This window comes from Podarcis filfolensis (genome assembly GCF_964270895.1).
Source record: "Podarcis filfolensis genome assembly, chromosome: 17".
In the NCBI taxonomy this organism is placed as follows: Eukaryota; Metazoa; Chordata; class Lepidosauria; order Squamata; family Lacertidae; genus Podarcis; species Podarcis filfolensis.
The window spans coordinates 35,464,294-35,483,045 of NC_139621.1; the positions used below are offsets into that span (position 1 = coordinate 35,464,294).

Here is an 18,752-nt window from a genome sequence, read left to right on the forward strand (position 1 = left end):
AAACCCAGTTTTTGAGTTCCTGAAACTTCAGTTTTTGTGACTATAAAAATGTAGCATTAATTATTTTAATTATTTATAGTGTTATTTCAAATTTAACATTGAATTAATTTCAGGCTTAAGTCTGTATACTTACAGTAGGCCCTAAAACTCCTTTGAATATTCATTTTTCGTTATACCTGAAATACTTATAAGAACAGGGTTATCAATAGCTTATTGAAACCTTCCTAAGGAAATGTAACAAGCTTTAAAAGCACATCACAGTGATGCCTAGCAGTTTCCTTCATGTCAGATGATAAATTAATATAAAAGGATGGCAGTTTAATAAGTTAAGTCAAAATTAATATTACTATTCCTGACTAAAATTTAAAAACTGTGTGCAGGTGCATGACTGTACACATGTGTGTGGGTATCTATAGCAGTTGGTGTGGAAGGTAAATTTTGCAAAAATAGGCAAAGTCTGAAACTGGTCAGCAATGTGACACTAAGCATGTGATCAGCACTTGTGTGCTTGGTCTTTGCTTGGTGACCCTCAGCTTACATGGGGGCTATGTTCCAGGTAGCGCATAAAGCCAAAATTGTATAAAGTCAAAATATATTGGGTGCAATGGCAGGTGGGTTTGCCAAAGTTCCCCCACAGAGATCTGCTCCTTTCTGCCCGTCCTTTTTTGCAAGGCGCATAAAGCTGACTGAGTACAAGTAAAAAGCACGTAAGTTGTGAGTTAGCTGTAGCAGCTAGACCTTCAACTGTGAATCTGGACTGCAGCATGGGAAGATAAGAAATTTTAACCCTTTGTTCCTACTTCAGTCATGATCCATATTTGGGCTTCCATGGCTGCTACTCATAAGGGGGGGGATGTCATTAGTATCAGTGTCAGCTTTTTTCCTAGGGAAATTGGCAGCTGAGGACAAAGGGGATCAGTATCAAGGGGACTGTAGTTAAATCTAATCCCCCCCCATTGAAACACCATGATCTGAAACCAGAACTGGTCCTTTCATGATAAAAAAAGCATGCAAGAGCCAGTCACATGTTTAATTGCATGTCTAATTTGGCCATAAGGAAATAGTTCTGTCTGTCTATTTCTTTACCCGCTTACCTAGTTAATACATGTGTAAAAAAAAGAACAAAGTGTTGGTGGGATCTATTCAGAGAGATGAAAAGCAGAATTATTCCCAAAATGGCACCTGTCAAATGAAACTGAATTAAAGAATTAATTAGGAAATATCTCACTCTGAGAAGGCCATGTGTACTCTCAAAGCAATTTGTATAACTGGATTGAGTTGAAATAAAGCCGGGAACTAGTGAAATACCCCCACAAAAGCAAATCAACTATTTCCCTAGATTTGAGCAACACGTGTGTGACCATTAATAATACCTTGCATTTGGTTTTTTTTTGGAGCTGAGACAAGCATTTTGAAAGGGGTTGGAAACCTGTGGCTCTAGGGCTGCCTAAAACTTTTTTTATGGAAGTGGCAAGGAGGGGGAAGGGGGGTATGCAAGGGGAGTTGCCAATAGAAGGGCTCCACCCCCACTCACCTTTGTCTCCAGCCCTGTCCACTTTTTGGTCCCAGTCCTGCCATTGGGTAGTTCCCAACAGCTTACTTCTGAGGGAACGCAGCGGGGGGGGGGGAATCCATTGTTCACCTTTGGGTTTGAGAGCTGGAGAGGTTGACTGACTATTTTTGTAAGATATTTCTGATAAATCTAGTATGGAAATTGCAGCCACATCTGAGAAATCCGGTGAAATACCTTTATTATGGAGGGTGTGTGGTCTGACTGATAGTACACTTGGAGCTACCGCTCAGAGGTGCCTAGATATGAATTCTGTTCCCTGTCCCAATTCTAGTTACTTTTTGCTTAGAACAACAACAACATACCCTTTTACACAAAACCCATTCACTAGAAAACTTGGTTCTCGCTGCCTTATTATGGCATTGAGTCCCATTACACAGACAAAAATAATAATTTGGTGGTGTGACCTTCCCCCCACCCAGTACTGCTCACATGATGCTTTCCATTTCACTATTTTTTATACAATATAATTCCATCTGGTTCAATGAATGCATGGAAAATAATAAAAAGGTGACTGACTACCAGGTGCTGCAGGCTTGCAGTTTGATCATTCCTATGTTGTTCAGTCAGCAATAGAACTGTAAATTCTAGGTAATTAATCAGTTAATGTATTTAGCCCTGCAGAATTATTTTCATCCGGCCTACTCAAATTTAGTAGATTTCAGTGGTACATACTTCTAAGAAAACATGTATAAGATTGCAGCCTTTGGGCACCTTTCCTCATGATTACACCTGTGAAAAATATGCCTGAACACTATTCTTTCTAAATGGAGATATCTACAAATACATAAATACAAAATCATTGCATCTGATGAAATGCTTCCCCCCCCATGAACATCCTGTTGCTGCAGACAAGTGTTTATTTACCTTTCCAAAAAAAGCAGTGATTTACTCCCACATTAATTCAGCAATAAAGTACTTGATTTCTGTGCTGTCTGCACTACTATTTCAGTGCGAAATAAACTACTGCTGTTCCTCTTTGCTTTGCCCATATAGCTGAGAAGCAAGATGTTGGCTATCCCATAATCCTATTCAGTAAAGAAGAGAGCCTTTTAAAAGGATACTCTACCCATCTCTTTCTGCCCAGGAAGACAGGAGTAGTTACACTATTGCTGAAGTGTCCACACCATCTATTAGCATTTCAGGGCAAACTGGAATAAATTATCGCTGAATCTTCTAGCAATAATTTAACAACTGCTAGGCAGACACATGCAGTAGTGGCAATCCTACAAATATATTCAACAGTCAATCAGCGGTAAAGTGCCAGGCTGTCAGAATGCCTCCAATGAACCTTCCTCCGAAGGAAACCCCCAACAACTAGGAACTCTTACAAGTTACTAAAAATGCTAAAAAACAGGGGTGTGTACGACATTTGGGGTGAGCAAAACCCGGGAGACATCAGCCATACATTCCAATCGGGATGTCATGAAACAGTGTCCAGACTGGACAGCATTCTACTCACACAGGGTTTGATCCCCTCAGTGGAATCAACAAACATAGGCAACATTAAAATCACATATCACGCCCCAGTAGAAGTCATCGTTAAAATAGGAGAAGGAACACAAACCACCCCATCATAGTCCCATCCTAACTACAAACAAACAAATTAGAGAGAGTCTCACAAAAACCCTCCAAAACTACTTCAAGGAAAACGATGTAGACAATATAACAACCCCCCTCCTATGGGACACAATGAAAGTGGTCACCAGAGGAGCTTGCATAAAAGAGAAAACATTTCTTAAAAAACAAACCTCCTCAAAAATTAGCAAAATAGAACAAGACATCACAGCCCTCTCAACACGCTACAAACAAACAGGATCTAAAAAACTCCTCAAACTTATAGAACAAAAAAGGAGAGAACTAGACTCCCTAGAAATTAACAAAACAATGATCAACATTCTATATTCTAAACAATGTTTCTATGAATATGGAGGGAAAAACTCCAGATTACTAGCAAATAGATGTAGGAAAAAAGCACTCAAAACAAGAATACACTGCATCACCAAAAAAGACGGCAACATAACATTCTCCCCTGAAGAAATATCCTCAGAATTTGCAGAATTCTACTCCAACGTATACACCTCCCATAACCCACCAGAGAAGGAAATCAGAACATTTCTAGCAGGACTGACCATGCCTACCCTAACTGATGAGGAACAGGAATTCATGGACAGCCCTATCACCCCAGAGGAAATAGATGTGGTCCTCAAAAACCTGAAACCACACAAAGCCCCAGGCCCAGACGGCTTCACAGCAGAATTCTATAGGAAATTCAAAGAACCCTTGATGCCCTACATGACCCGCCTATTCAACGACATCATAAAAGGGGGCCCCATCCCCAAAACCTGACCCACTCCAAAATAGTCTCCATCCCAAAACCACTAAAAGACAGCCTCAAAGTAGAATCATACTGCCCAATCTCATTAATAAACCAAGACTACAAGATATTCACATCAATCTTGCCCAACCGCCTAAAAATCTTCCTACACAAGTTAATAGCCCCAGACCAGACTGGCTTTGTCCCTGGCCGCAATATAACAGACCCCATCAGGAAACTACTGAACCTGATCGAACACAGCAAGGCAGCTAAACTCCCATTGACAATTATGTCCCTAGGCATCCTCAAAGCCTTTGATTGCTTAGAGTGGAAATACATATTAGCAGTACTAACTAACATGAAATTTGGCCCCAACTTCCTACAAATCCTCAAACAAATATACTCCCAAGCCTCAGCAAAATGCAGAACTAACAATATGGATTCTAATACTATAGCTATCCAAAGAGGCACGAAACAAGGATGCCCACTGTCTCCCTTCTGTGTACACACAGACCATGCTCAAAGCATGGAAAACACAAAAAGGCAAACTATCCCCAACCCCATCCCCACTAATCCCCCTGGCATATCACCCATTATTCCACCATGCAGCACAAAACCTCCAGATAAAAACCTGGCGAACCAAAGGCTTATATCGCCTAATAGACTTTTATAAAAATAACAAACCCTTGTCAACACAAGAAATACAAGACAAACTAGAAGACACCCAAATGCCCTGGTTAACACAACACCAACTACATGCCCTCTTAAACAACCCAACAGTAAAATCAGCAGCAACTAGGCCCCTGACAACCTTTGAAAACCTCCTCCTAACAACAAAGGGAAACGGTAAAGGGACGGTATCCGCAATATACAAAATACTACTCCAAAATCCCGCAAATCGCCTAGACGCAATAAAAAAACAATGGGAGAATGACATAGGCTATGAGATTAACCCCACTCAATGGACCAAAATGTGGTCTAAACCCCCCTTTAAATCCATATCAACGAAAAGAAAAGAACTCACACTGAAACTCACCTACAGGTGGTACCTAACACCAAGGAAACTAGCGCTAATACACCCAGGAACCTCACCAAAATGCTGGAGAGGGTGCACCTCCACAGGTACATACCTCCACATGTGGTGGGAGTGTCCCAAAATCCAACTATTCTGGACAACAGCCATACAAGAAATATGTAAAATAACTAAGCAAGTATTAGACTTCACCCCAGAATTGGCCCTACTAAACATCTTCCAAGACAACAATGCCCATATACACCACAAAGAACTCATAACCCACCTACTTTCAGCAGCCAGAAACACCATAACCAGACACTGGAGAGACCTGTCAGGAGTAAGCATGGACCAATGGTACCAAATAGTATGGGAAACAGCCCTACTAGAAAAATTAACTAATAAACTGAAACTGACACGGGGACAAACAGAAGAAGACACCTTCACCCCAATAAGGCTCCCCTTTATCACATACACAGCCCAACAGGACAACGACAATAATCCACCAACAGCATACAAATCAATATGGCTAACCTGATCCAAAACACCCACCCACCTCACTCACACACAAAAACAAAGATCACCACAGCCAATCACAAACAAACAATCACACTCTAGGCCAACCCCAACCTCTCTCACCACCAAAGGAACACAAGTGAACAACACAAGCACGCTGACACCAAACTCTACATACATTAAGCATAATAGAAACACCACTACCCGACCCCACCCCCATCCATCTCCCCTCCCTCCACCCCCTTTCTTTTCTTTCTTTCTTTTTTCTTCTCTCCCTAATGCCTCAACAAATGAAACGGATTTGTAAAAATGTTACATGGAAGAATAAAATACGAGGCATTACACTTACACTGTAAAACAAGAAAACCCTTAATAAAATATTTTTTTTAAAAAAGAAGAAGAATGCCTCCAATGTTTTGGCTTCTTCATGTTTGATTTCTTTTTCTTCGATTCTTAAAGATAGTGTTTAGAAGCTAAAGCAAACAAATATACTAGAAGCAACCAATTGCAATGAGAGAAGACTAACAGTTTGGATTATAGGACCATGTATGGAAGCGAGCCTATAATCCACTCTGTTGCCAAAACCTGATGACAAGACCAACCTGTGCATACTGGTTCACTAAGGAATTGTGGCTGGGGTTGTGATTTTTTAAAAATACAGTGGTACCTCAGGTTACATACGCTTCAGGTTACAGACGCTTCAGGTTACAGACTCCGCTAACCCAGAAATAGTGCTTCAGGTTAAGAACTTTGCTTCAGGATGAGAACAGAAATCGTTCTCTGGCGGCGCGGCAGCAGCAGGAGGCCCCATTAGCTAAAGTGGTGCTTCAGGCTAAGAACAGTTTCAGGTTAAGAACGGACCTCCGGAACGAATTAAGTACTTAATCTGAGGTACCACTGTAAACAGACCCCTGTCCCTTATTCTATGCTTCAAAGAACATTTTGAAACACAGACATTTACAGCGTAATCCTAAACTTGTCTACTCAGAAGTAAGTCCTGCTGAATGCAGAGGGGCTTACTCCCAGATAAAATGGGGTTAGGAGTGCAGCATTAGCCATGCCAGGAAAAGCTCCCACATATACATATATATATGGCAGGTTGCTGTTATAGACACAGGGGCAAGGGCAGAAAGTAGTGGCAGGTGAATTTGTGGTATTGCTGCAAATGGCTTGGAAGCAAATGCAGCAGCAATTTGTTCTGACATCATTAATCTATTGCCACGAGATGATGGCTACTGGTTTAGATGGCTTTAAAAGGGAATTAATACATTTTAATGAAGGGTAAATCTGCCAATGGCTACAAGCCAGGATGGCTATGTGGAACCTCCTCGATCAGAGACAGTACTGTATTATTTTTCCACTTTTACTCTAAAGAACTCAGAGAAGCTCATATGTGGTACACAGGGTATCTTTCATGCAAGCTAATCAGGTAGCCAGGCCTGATCGGGTTCAGCAGTAGAACTGCATCATGTACCTTCTGGTCATATCCCAGGCCTGAGGCTGTTTCAGCTTCATGGAATCATAGAGTTGTAGGGTTGGAAGGGACCAGAAGGGTCATCTAGTCCAACCCTCCTTCAATGCAGGAATAAATGAGTAAAGATAATTTGCTCAAACTTCAACTCACATTAATAATGCATTCTGTATGTGTATAACTTTAGGTAATTGATGAGTGTGCTCCATGAAAGTAACTGAAGGTGCAATGGATTTCAGTAAAGTAGAAGCAGAATCTTTTTGTTTCCATTTCGCCAGAAAAATGTAAATGCATGACTTTTAAAGCCCAACTGCAAATAATATTGGTTTAACCTGGAATTTTAAAACAAGCATTTCCATGCTCTGTTACCTGGTCGTTTGGTAACATGCAGCTTCCTACCAGACTTTTAATTTTATAAGCTATGGTTGATTAAACCCAGCACTCGTTCTGCTAGACATGATATAATTTGGGAATGTGGGAAAAAGATAATCTGCTTTTTATATATTTGCACTTTTCCGCCCTCTGTGTGCCATAATGTAATTCTTACACAAGTTCAAGCTTCCCTCAGTGCAAGTACCTGAACAAATTACCTTTTTGTCTCAAGCTAGCATGGTGAAAACTGAACAAAAGTAAAAACAATAGTTATTATTGGTGTGTACCATCAGTATCATGCCCACATGTACAAGATCGCCACAGAATCCACAGATTGTTTTGTGCCGTTGGACAAAATTTGAACATTGTGATTATGTTGCCTGGATGTTTGAACAAGGTCCCTTTATTATACCTTAGATGAGGTGTAGCTAACTTCTATATTTTCAGGGGCTACTCTATTCTTCAAACCAGGAGGAGATGTGGCCAGATCAATCAGTTTTGCATTCATACCTTAGATATTTATCTCTTTCTCAAATTGAAGCAACAATGCTTCATTTCTTTTCAAATGAAGACCAAGACATGGCAAGAAAGAAATATTCACCACCACCCATACCACATTTTAGCATCCTGGGGGAAATTGCAGTAAATATTTTTCCCTGAAAAGAGCCCAGGTTGGGTATATGACTATATATAACTATGTTATATTAACCATGCAGTACTATAGTTTTACTACAAAAGCAGAGCATTGTGCATTTGGGTGATTTTTGATGGATCTAGATTTTCATGCTGTTGGCTTCTATTACATATAATTAAGTATCTTCTATGATCAGCTATCCAGCTGCTGTATCATCTTAAAGCAATTCCCCATAAACTCTTCAAGGATTAATTTATCTTCTGAATGTAAATACATAGATGTAAGCAAAGGTAACAGGAAAATTAAACAATATACATTTTAAAATTGAAGCTGCCCATATTTATAATTTTTTATTTTATGCTGTTAAAAAAACAAGAGAAAAAGAAATTGTGATTATCACTGTAATAGCTATATATCTGTTTCTGTATTTTTTTCCCTCTTGGAAAGGCATTCAGGAGTCTCCAGTACCAAATGGCCATTCTCTTCCGGGTAGAGACTTCCTCCGGAAACAAATGCGGGGAGATCTTTTCACCCAGCAGCAGCTAGAAGTGTTGGATCGAGTCTTTGAAAGACAGCATTATTCTGATATCTTCACAACAACTGAACCCATCAAACCAGAGCAGGTAATATTTGGAGCTGAAACTAATCTGCCTGAGTTTTGTCTCCATATCTACGTCTAGTTCATCAACTCTTGTTTTGTATCTAGTCTTTCAAATTTGACATTTAATATTTGGCACTGAATTTGATACTCTTCAGTATCTGATAAACTGTATCTGATAGTTGTTGGCATCCGTCTGTCTTAAGACAATGGAGTGAGTCTCTGCAGGTGAAGTCAAACCACTACGTTAGCAGCACTGAAGTGACTTCCCTGGGGCACAAGGTTGGGCAATGTGTATGGAGGTCCTGGGTTGCCCAGATGATGTGGTCCAAAAAAGAGAGAAAAGCATCATGTTTGACACCAGCTTGGCTGCAGGAGTTGCCAGAAAGAGGCGTGCAACACACCATCCAACCTTCTTAGGGATTCCACTCTGGATTTGTATATAGAGTTTACTCCTTAGCCTTTTCTTCCCCATAAGATGTATCACAAGGCAGTGGAGGTTAAAGATCAGAGTTTCCCTTCTCCTAAATTGGCTACCTTCCAAGGTTGGTGAGCCCCATCTGTACCTCACTTCCCTCTATAGCACGTGCAGAAACTGCCTGCTTGACGGTTGGATTCATTATTAGTCTCGCCTGCTCAATCTGTTGGAGTCTGTCTTCACATTTTTTTTGAAAAAAACATTATTAAATTTTTATACAGCCATTCATCCAAAGATCACATGGTGTTTTACAATATAAAAACACAAAAATACACAGCATAACAACAAACAAAAACAATACTCCACTTTTTGAAATGCCACAGATTGTTTAATTAGCCAAAGGTCTGGGAGAAGAGGAATGTTTTTGCCTGGTGGCTGAAAATATACAGTGGTACCTCGGTTTTCTAACGTATTCCATTCCATAAGACTCTTTGAGATCTGAAACGTTAAAAAACCAAAAACTCAGTATGGAAGCCTCAAAACAGAAAACTCAATATGGAAGCTATGTTTTTGGTTTGACTTCTGAGGTGCGTTCAAAAACTGAAGCATTTACTTCCGGGTTTATGGCATTCAAAAACCAAAATGTTCAGCAACGGAGAGGTTTGAAAACCGATGTACCACTGTATAACAAAGGTACCACATGAGCCTCCCTGAGGTGAGCATTCCACAAGCAGTGAGCCACTGCAGAAAATACCTGTTCTTATGTTGCCACCACCCTCCAGACTTTTTGCCTCAGATGATTGCATGGTCTGGTCAGGAAGAGATGGTCCATGAGGTATTGCGGTCCTTGAGGTATTGCGGACCTGAGCATTTTAAGGTTTTATTGGTCAAAACCAGCACTTTGAATTGGGCCTAAAACCTAATTGGCAGCTGGTGCAGTTGGGCCAGGATTGGTGTTATACGTTCAAATATCTTGTCCCAGTGAGCAACCAAGCCACTTAAGTTTCTGAACAGTCTTCAGAGGCAGCCCCATGTATAATACATTGCAGTAATCTAACCTAGAGGTTACCAGAGCATAGACAACAGAAGTTAGGTTGTCCCTGTCCAGATAGTTGTTCAGCTGGGCCACCAGCCAAAGCACTCTGTGCCACCACGGCTACCTGAGCCTCAAGCGAAAACAGAAGTACCCCCAAGCTGTGTACCCACTCCTTCAGAGGGAGTGTAACCTTATCAAGAGCAGGCAACCTCCCTTCCATCCAGTCTAGGAAACCACCCACTAACAGTGCCTCCATCTTATCTGGACTGGCTCTCATCCAGTCCCTTACTGAAAGACAAGACAATGGTCCAGCACACCCTACTGCCCCCCCCCCCGCTGATGTAAATTGCACCACACTCAAAAGTTCCATGAAACTTATTCTCAGGTGAGTATAAGATTGCAGCTTTTACATATTTTTACTTATCCCTAGGCTAAGGGGGTGATTTAATTCTGCCTGAATTATGCCCTGAGTAATTCCTCACCATGTGCTGAGATATAGTATGAAAACTGCAGGATGAAGCAGATGTTTTGGCTGATGCTCTAAAAATGGAAAGTATACATTGACATAAAATTCCTAGAGTGACAGTTCTGATTATCATTACAGAGAAATGATCATCCTCATATTAAGGAGAAAAGTTTTCTGCTTAATTTATGGGTTTGCACTGAATATAAATCTAATGTATTTGTACAGAAGCTGAAAACATTCACACAATAGTATGCTTCATGGAAATATTAAGCTAATAAGTGCTCTGGTTTTTGCACGTGTGTGAAACAGTAAAGAGTGAAATGCTTTTGTGTACCATTAGGTGGAGTTCACTTTGCCATTGTTGTTGGTGGTGATACTTTGTTAAGACTAGCACAGCAGAAGCCCAGATCTCAGGGCGTTTTATTTTTATAAGAAATGCACAAAGTTGCCTTTATCAGGTCTTCTTTAGCCCATCAACTTCAGAGTATTGAAACTGAATTTAGAGGAAGCAACATTTTGAGAAAAGGTACTATAATAATTGTTTTATTGCGTATTTCAGACAACTTTTAAAAAAGTTAAGTGGAAGTAGTGTCTACAAGGCATATTATATGATCACTAGGAACTTCACATAGACCTAGTGAATACTGCAGCACACATCTATTGAACAAAATCTGATAACAACTCATTTATTTTTCACACAAGAAATGTGCGGTTCTATAGCAGGCTAACCTTTTTATTGGCCCAACGGCTGCATTAACCTTTGGCCAACAATTCTGGGGAGTAAATTCCAGTGCTGCATGTGACCAAAAGTGTGTGTGGTCATTGCATGCACCATATGTACTTACAAGACATATAGAGCTCCTTTAATAATAATAATAATAATAATAATAATAATGATGATGATGATAATAATATTTTTTTATTTATACGCTGCCCTCCCCAGCCAAGGCCGGGCTCAGAGCGGCTTACAAGCAATAATAAAAACAAGATGAATGATTACAACTTAAAAACAAAAATAAAATACAACATTAAAATAATGGAACATTAAAATATTAAAATGTAGCCTTATCACAGGAGGAGAAGGAAAAGAAAAAAGAAAGAGAGGGAGGGAGGGAATCAAATTGGCTCCAAGCCAAAGGCCAGGCAGAACAACTCTGTCTTACAGATCCTGCAGGGCCCTGGTCTCATGAGGCAGAGCGTTCCACCAGGCCGGAGCCAGAGTTGAAAAGGCCCTGGCTCTGGTTGAAGCCAATCTAACTTCCTTAGGGCCTGGGACCACTAGGGTGTTGTTATTTATGGACCTTGAGGCTCTCCGTGGGGCATACCAGGAGAGGCGGTCCCATAGGTACGAGGGTCCTAGGCCGTGAAGGGCTTTAAAGGTCAAAAGCAGCACCTTAAATCTGACCCTGTACTCCACCGGGAGCCAGTGCAGCTTGAAAAGCACTGGGTGAATATGCTCCCATGGCAGAGACCCCGTGAGGAGCCTCACTGCAGCATTCTGTACCCGCTGGAGTTTCTGGGACAGCTTCAAGGGCAGCCCCGCGTAGAGCGAATTACAGTAGTCAAGCCTGGAGATGACCGTCGCATGGATCACTGTGACCAGGTCAGGGCAGGAAAGGTAAGGAATGATTTTGCAAATCATCTGTGGAAGGGAGTTGTTGCACCTCTGTGCTCATGAAATTATCATTCTGATGTCTAGAGAGGGGGCAATTTGCATCTCCATCTGACCCTTGGGCTGGGATTTAAATAGGAAGTGATCTTACTGTGGGAGATATAAGAAGTGGGTTCGCCCCAGTACCAACATGCTCTTAATCTTGTACATAAGTGACCTGGAGTTGGGGTGAACAGTGAGGTGACCAAAACTTCTTACGACACCAGAACATTCAAGGTGGTCATTTTGTTGTTATTGGTTGAGAAAATGTTTAGAATCCTCTTTTAAACAATTGTCTGTGTTTCTGGAGCACATAGCTGTTAGCTTTGACAGTACTGATCACTGGGTGGCGGTAGTGGTAGTATGATTTCAGATAGCTGCTCCCCCTTCTGTTGATTAATGCTGCTAAAGCTGATGGAAGCACCATTTTGTTTGGTGCAAGAAATCTCCTGTACAGCAGCATGCAAATGTATACGTATGGGGCCAAAAATGGGAAAGACTGAAAAATCCTAAGGAAATTAGAAATGGTATGAGAGATAGAAATACCAGAAGGCTCCTGCTGTTTTCCACAAGCATTGGATTGGTCTGGGAATTTCCCATAGATATTTGCTCCTAGAGCTTACATAACAGTTATACAGTCTTATTTACCTGAATGCTTTGGAGTAATAAATGGATTTGAAATAATATTCATAATAAACTTGATATATCTACCTTTGACATGTGAGGATATTTGGTTTTAATATTGGGTACCATTATGCTTACCCTAGTGGCAAGAAGTTCCACGGGTGCATTGTTTACCTGGGCCTTGTTTCCTTTGGAAAGCTCACTGGGAGGCTTATGGCATTTGTAATAGTTGAGTTTATTTACAAATACAAAGGCTGAGCATAGGTGAAACCACAGTTTAAATACTGCAACAGACAGCCAAATCCACTACCCCACAACAGATCTCCACAAAGAGACAGTTCTTCCCAAAAGGCACTTTCCAGAGCTTGCGGAGCCAAAGAATCAGCTGTCCCCTTAGTAGTCTGTCTTCCTTTCCAACCTAAACTGCATGGTCTATATTAATTCTTTTCATATTCAGGCTTAACTTACATCATCCTTACATAGAAATGGGGAAAAGAAGAGAAAGGAAAGTGCCCCTTTCAGGACTTTTCAGATATATTCTAGAAAGCACCCGTGGGCCATTTAGCCAATAATCTCACTAACAAGAGTATATATAGATCTTGCTAATGGACTGACTTTAATCAATCCTGGTTCAGTTAATCTACTCCTGATGAAACCCCCAACCTTAGCAATAATACTTTATTTCAATATGTAATATTTGATTAACAGCGTTTGATATTTAGAACTCACCAAGGGGCTCAGGATGGCATTCAAGATTCCATTCTCTCCTGTTTTATCCCCACAACAATCCTGTAGGTTAGGCTGAGACCTAGTGACTTGGGATTGCCCAGTGAACGTCACAGCTGAGTGAGGACTTGAACCTTGGTCTCCCCAATCCTAGCCAGACACACTAACTGCTATACCACATTGACACTCTTAACATATTACATTCAAATGGTATTCATAAACTGACAGCTTTTGTCAGTTTACAGCTTGTGAGAACAGATATTTGACACTGGCCAAATACAAACAACAAGAGTTGTTAACAAGTCTAAAGACCCAGAATTTTGAGGTAAAATTTCTCTTTTTTAAAAAATGTATTTTTATTAAAGATTTCTTGGTTTACAAAAGTATGTGCAGTGTCTCTTTTTTCAAGTTACATTTTCTACAGATCAGTTTCATTTGTTGAGATGTTAGTGTTGCATTAGGAAGAATAACGGGGAAAGAGGGGGGAGTGGTGAGTGGGGGTGGGGTCGTAAAATTTCTCTTTTGAAACTCAAAATTCAAATTCAGAATCCCACATTCAGAATTTACATACATAGTAATACGGGGAAATTGAGCTTACTGTAAAGAAGAACGCTGTTATAGATGTAGGCTGTGCTCCACCCCCCCCAGGGAACACTCAAGGCTTACGCAGTACTGGCACCTCTTTTCGTTGTTGTTAAAAAGTGTGGCACTTACTATAACAATTTCATGGTGAGTACCGGCACCTAGTTTTCTAGAAAAAGAATGTTTTTGTTTGTGGGACCAAAAGTACAAAAGTAACTATTGTAATGAAACTTGTAACGTAGGAAGGACAAATAAACTGTTTTATGAGGCAGATACAAATGACTTTCAGATCTGTAGATCTACCTGTGCTTGGCAGGGGAACAGATATATCTATTATTCCCCTTGCAATTTTTTTAATTTTACCCATGACTTATATGTGTGTTCCTGTGAATGAAAATGTAGGATGCATCCCATTTTGTTTTCAAATGATTAGCTTTAACTTTGCCTCCAGACCGAAAGCTAACAGTAAAGGAAAGTGCAAATAGAACTAGAGGGTTTTTGTTTTTTTAGACACATTTGTAACAGTTTAGTCACTAATATGTGTCTCTTTCAAGTAAAAAATACCTTTGGGTCTGTCAGTGGTTATCTAGGGAGGGGGGGAGGAGGAGCAACTTCTAAATCCAGCACGAGAAAGCACATCAGCAGCAGAGAAAACCTTCCCATATTTACTCTCAGTAGACTATTAAACAGCACAAGGCTATTAATTTGGATTTTGAGTCTTCACTAAAGCCCATAAAAGTGCACAGTTGTCGAATGGAGTTCATTTTAATTTCCTTTCAATCACAGTAAATTATTCAGGTGATAAATCAGCTGGGGCAACCTCCTGGCTGTAATAGAAACCCTAATTCCTGGCTAATTATCCAGCCCATTGCTGCCAACAGATCAATACCGCTACAAAATGGAAAGGGCTAAGGCCTTGCAATGGGCAGAGTGTCAGAAAGACAGCTGGGAACAGTGACATGTGTATGACCCCCCTCAGAGTTCAAAGGTCAGGGGAGGTTAAACTGCTATGGTGTCTCCACCCCCCCTTTAAGGAATGCATCCTCTGCTAGTTGTTAATTTAATCCAGAATCGACAATATTTTCTTTAATTTTGGCACAGTTTTACAAAAATCTGCAGCTGGTGAACCCACATTGTTGGATTTCTCCTGACTAGCTATATGCTTCTAACATGCTAATCTACTAGAATGTTCATGTATATTTCAGATAGCACTTGCTGGGCATTGTGTGCAGTGGAATTTGGTTGGCTTCTACAGTGTATGTGTGTGTGTGGAGTGCAATACTTAGTAAGCTTCATAGTCTAGTACAGTAGTACCTTGGGTTAAGTACTTAATTCGTTCTGGAGGTCCGTACTTAACCTGAAACTGTTCTTAACCTGAAGCACCACCTTAACTAATGGGACCTCCTGCTGCCGCCGTGCCGCCGGAGCACAATTTCTGTTCTCATCCTGAAGCAAAGTTCTTAACCTGAAGCACTATTTCTGGGTTAGCGGAGTCTGTAACCTGAACCGTATGTAACCTGAAGCATATGTAACCTGAGGTATCACTGTATACAGATAAATGCATGTAACCCATGCCAAATAACTCAGGTCTTCTGATGATGTCATTCATTTTATTTATGATATCTAACCAAAAGCACTTTTAATAATAATAATAATAATAATAATAATAATAATAATAATAATAGTATTTTGATTAGTGGCAATATAGGAGAGTATCTCCATTTAGCATTGTTCTCCCTATACCACATAAATTCCTGGAGTTAATTTTATATCTTCCTTTGATGGCAGAGATAATATCAGAACTGGATAGGATAATCATTTTTCTTGTCCAAGCCAGGAAATTTCAGATCTTTTTTTGGAAAAAACCCCAAAATATTCCTTCACAGCAGGAGTTTGGACTAGATGATGCTTGTGATCCCTTCCAACTCTTAACAATTCTATGATTCTTCCACCAATTTCCATGTAGCACTTGACTTGTCTTACTGATTCAAATAATATAGAGCTATCTGTTCAAGTGGCTATCTGCTTCTAGTTATCTGGAGCTTGTGGAATAACCCTTTGAAAGCTGGAGCACCCTAGGTAGCTTAAGACTCTTTTGGTCCATTCTAACCCTATCATACTGATGTTAAAATAGTTGTGAACAGTATCCAACCAGAGGCATCAGCTTTTCAGAATGATTGAGGGGGCCTGATGTGACACTGCGAGGAGCCAGGCAGCAGAACTGAATGCCCTCTGAACATTGAAGGGGCCTAGCCCCCTAAGAAAAGTTGGGGATCCTAAAGTGCTTCAGCCCTTAGGACCTGGCGCCTATGTATCCAGCTAACTTGACCTCTCAGCACAAGGACTTCTGCTTGCACAATGGAATTTCCACTCCTCCCCCAGCACTCCCTCTAAATCTGTTATGTGCCCCGCCAAACCCCCAGAGCAGATTTGTTGAGGGCATGAGGCACATACCTTTCAGTACCTGCTACACAAGCCCTTGAGTACAACGTTGCTAACTGGCATTTTGTGAAATGTGCAGCTTGATGGACCACACACAAGATCAGGTTGTACCAGCATCAGAGGCCCACTTTGCATAACCAAAGAACATGTTTGGTTCACAAGAAGCAGGAGGCACTTTTCACCATAACAGCAGGAACAACCATTCTTTTAACTGGCCTTTTGCCTGTGAAAATTGTGATTTACAGCCAATTGAATTGTTTTGGTTGCATTTACTACGCAGGGCTTACAGTCGTATAAATAGTCTATGAATGGTCCCTTTTAAGCATGAAAGCTGAAGCCTTCAAGGGATCTTATGCCCCCCCCCCATTTCTGACAAGCTGCTTTTGTGTGTGTGTGTGTGTGTGTGTGTGCAGTTTTCTTGGAGGACTGTATAAAAATTTCCTACACATTGTAGCATGTTGCAGCATGTCATGTTGGGTGGCATCAGTCATATTGTGTTATGTTATGTGACAGAACATAACGCAGCATGATTGATGCAGCCTGGCATGTTGCATGACAATTGGATTATGGTAGCTGAGAAATATTATGAAAAGAATACCTGCTGGACCCATGTATGCAGCTAACAGGTTTTGCTTTTGAAAGGGTCTCTACATTTGTGAAACTGTTTAGGCCTCCTTTGTGAACTTAGAAACAGTCGTGTGCTCTCCACATCCTTAACAGCACGATCTCTAAGACATGCCATTTCAGCACACAAGCTCTTAGCATGGGGTGTCCTCTAATAACAGCTAAGCAAGTCCAACATCAGAGGACGTGAAGAGTCATCTGCAGTGTAGTCAAATGTGCTGGATCAGATGTGCTTCAATATTTCATTCAACACATTCTTATTTGTTTGCCTTCTTAGTAGCTTCTTATTCATGGATTCTTTCAGCAAATGCTTCTTGTCCAGGGTTTTTTGGGCAGATTGTATCAAAAATATATCAATAGTTGAAGCTGGTAAAGACAGTTTATATTCTGCTGCTACTGTTTCCAGCTGTTACTGAAAACCAACCCTTTCCCAATGCAGGAAACAACACATGTGCATGTTTTGCCCTCTTTTCCTGGATATCATTGCAGATCCCAGTCTCAGGCTATTTCGTGTTAGGGATGGAATTTTCTCAAAATATTGAAATCAGAACAGATTTTTTTTCTAATTATTGGGTGGAATTAAATATCATGATAAGCAGTGGTGGAGCTTCATGCTCCAGCACCGGGGGGCGGAGAGCAGGCAGGGGCAGGGCTGGTGTGCATCCTGGGGGCATGGCACACCACCTGCAGGGGCGGGGGGGGCAGCTGCGATGGCACCCTGCCGGGATCGCGCAGCTGGGGGTGGTGTGCTCCCCCTCCTCTTCCTCCGCCAGTGATGATAAGGCAATTGTTCTATCAACTTAAGCACTTGGGCTTGCTAGTTGGAACAATCTCCCTTTCCTCCCCCATGTGTTGTTTCAGAGTTTCTCCTGACCCCATCCAGAGCCAATTTTGGGGAGCACACGGGGAGGAGAGGGGGAAGCCAATTTGCTTTAGCAGAAATCCTTGCTCAGGACTTCAGCTGATGGGATTCATTAGTAGTTGATTGGATTCCGTAGTCGTGCTCATGGAATGTCAGGAGAATAAAGTTTGTTTAATTTTTGTGGTTTCACTAAGAATATGAACTATTAGCACATATTTTTATATGCATTATTATATTTATAATATTATATGCATGAAGTGCAAGGTTTCTTAAAGTAACCAGCATAAAACCAGATACATGTAACAATGCATATACTATATACAATGATTTAGGTATTAATATATATAAATTATGCTGCAGCAATATGGTACCACATGCAGCATGACTCTTTTATACATCTCAGAAATATAATATACATATTTTCTGCAAATAATTTTGCAAGTACATAGATATTTGAAAAAAGAACCCAGCAATGCACAATCTGCTCAGATATAAGTGGTAATTTGATGCAAGAGGTAGTCCAGTGCAGCTGAAACTCTGTCAGCTCAGAACCTCCAAATTCCTATTGTAAATTCATTTAAAATTGATACAGCCCCTTCCATCCCTACTTCATGAATGAAGAGGGAATACCCACAGCCCAACATCCCACTCTTTCTGTGTAGTGGCTTGCTTATGAAGCAGATATTATGTGCTCTTTTCAGATGTTTCTAGTAATTCTGTTGTCCTGGACTATATGTGTACTTAGCTCCTGACTGGATGAGAGGGTGCTACTCAAAAGGAAGGGAACCTGCACACTGTCCCAGCTGCACAGGTTCAAAAGATATGCATATC

General features: G+C 40.8%; 1 protein-coding gene across 4 annotated transcripts in view; it reads left to right on the forward strand.

The window, feature by feature from the left end:
* Positions 1-18,752, forward strand: part of PAX5 (paired box 5) — a 265,758-nt gene that overhangs the window by 118,786 nt on the left and 128,220 nt on the right. For all 4 annotated transcript variants that reach the window (XM_083593706.1, XM_083593703.1, XM_083593705.1 and 1 more), the window contains one exon: positions 8,340-8,515. In XM_083593706.1, the coding sequence (XP_083449832.1) occupies positions 8,340-8,515 (176 nt within the window). The remainder of the gene's footprint in view (positions 1-8,339; positions 8,516-18,752) is intronic.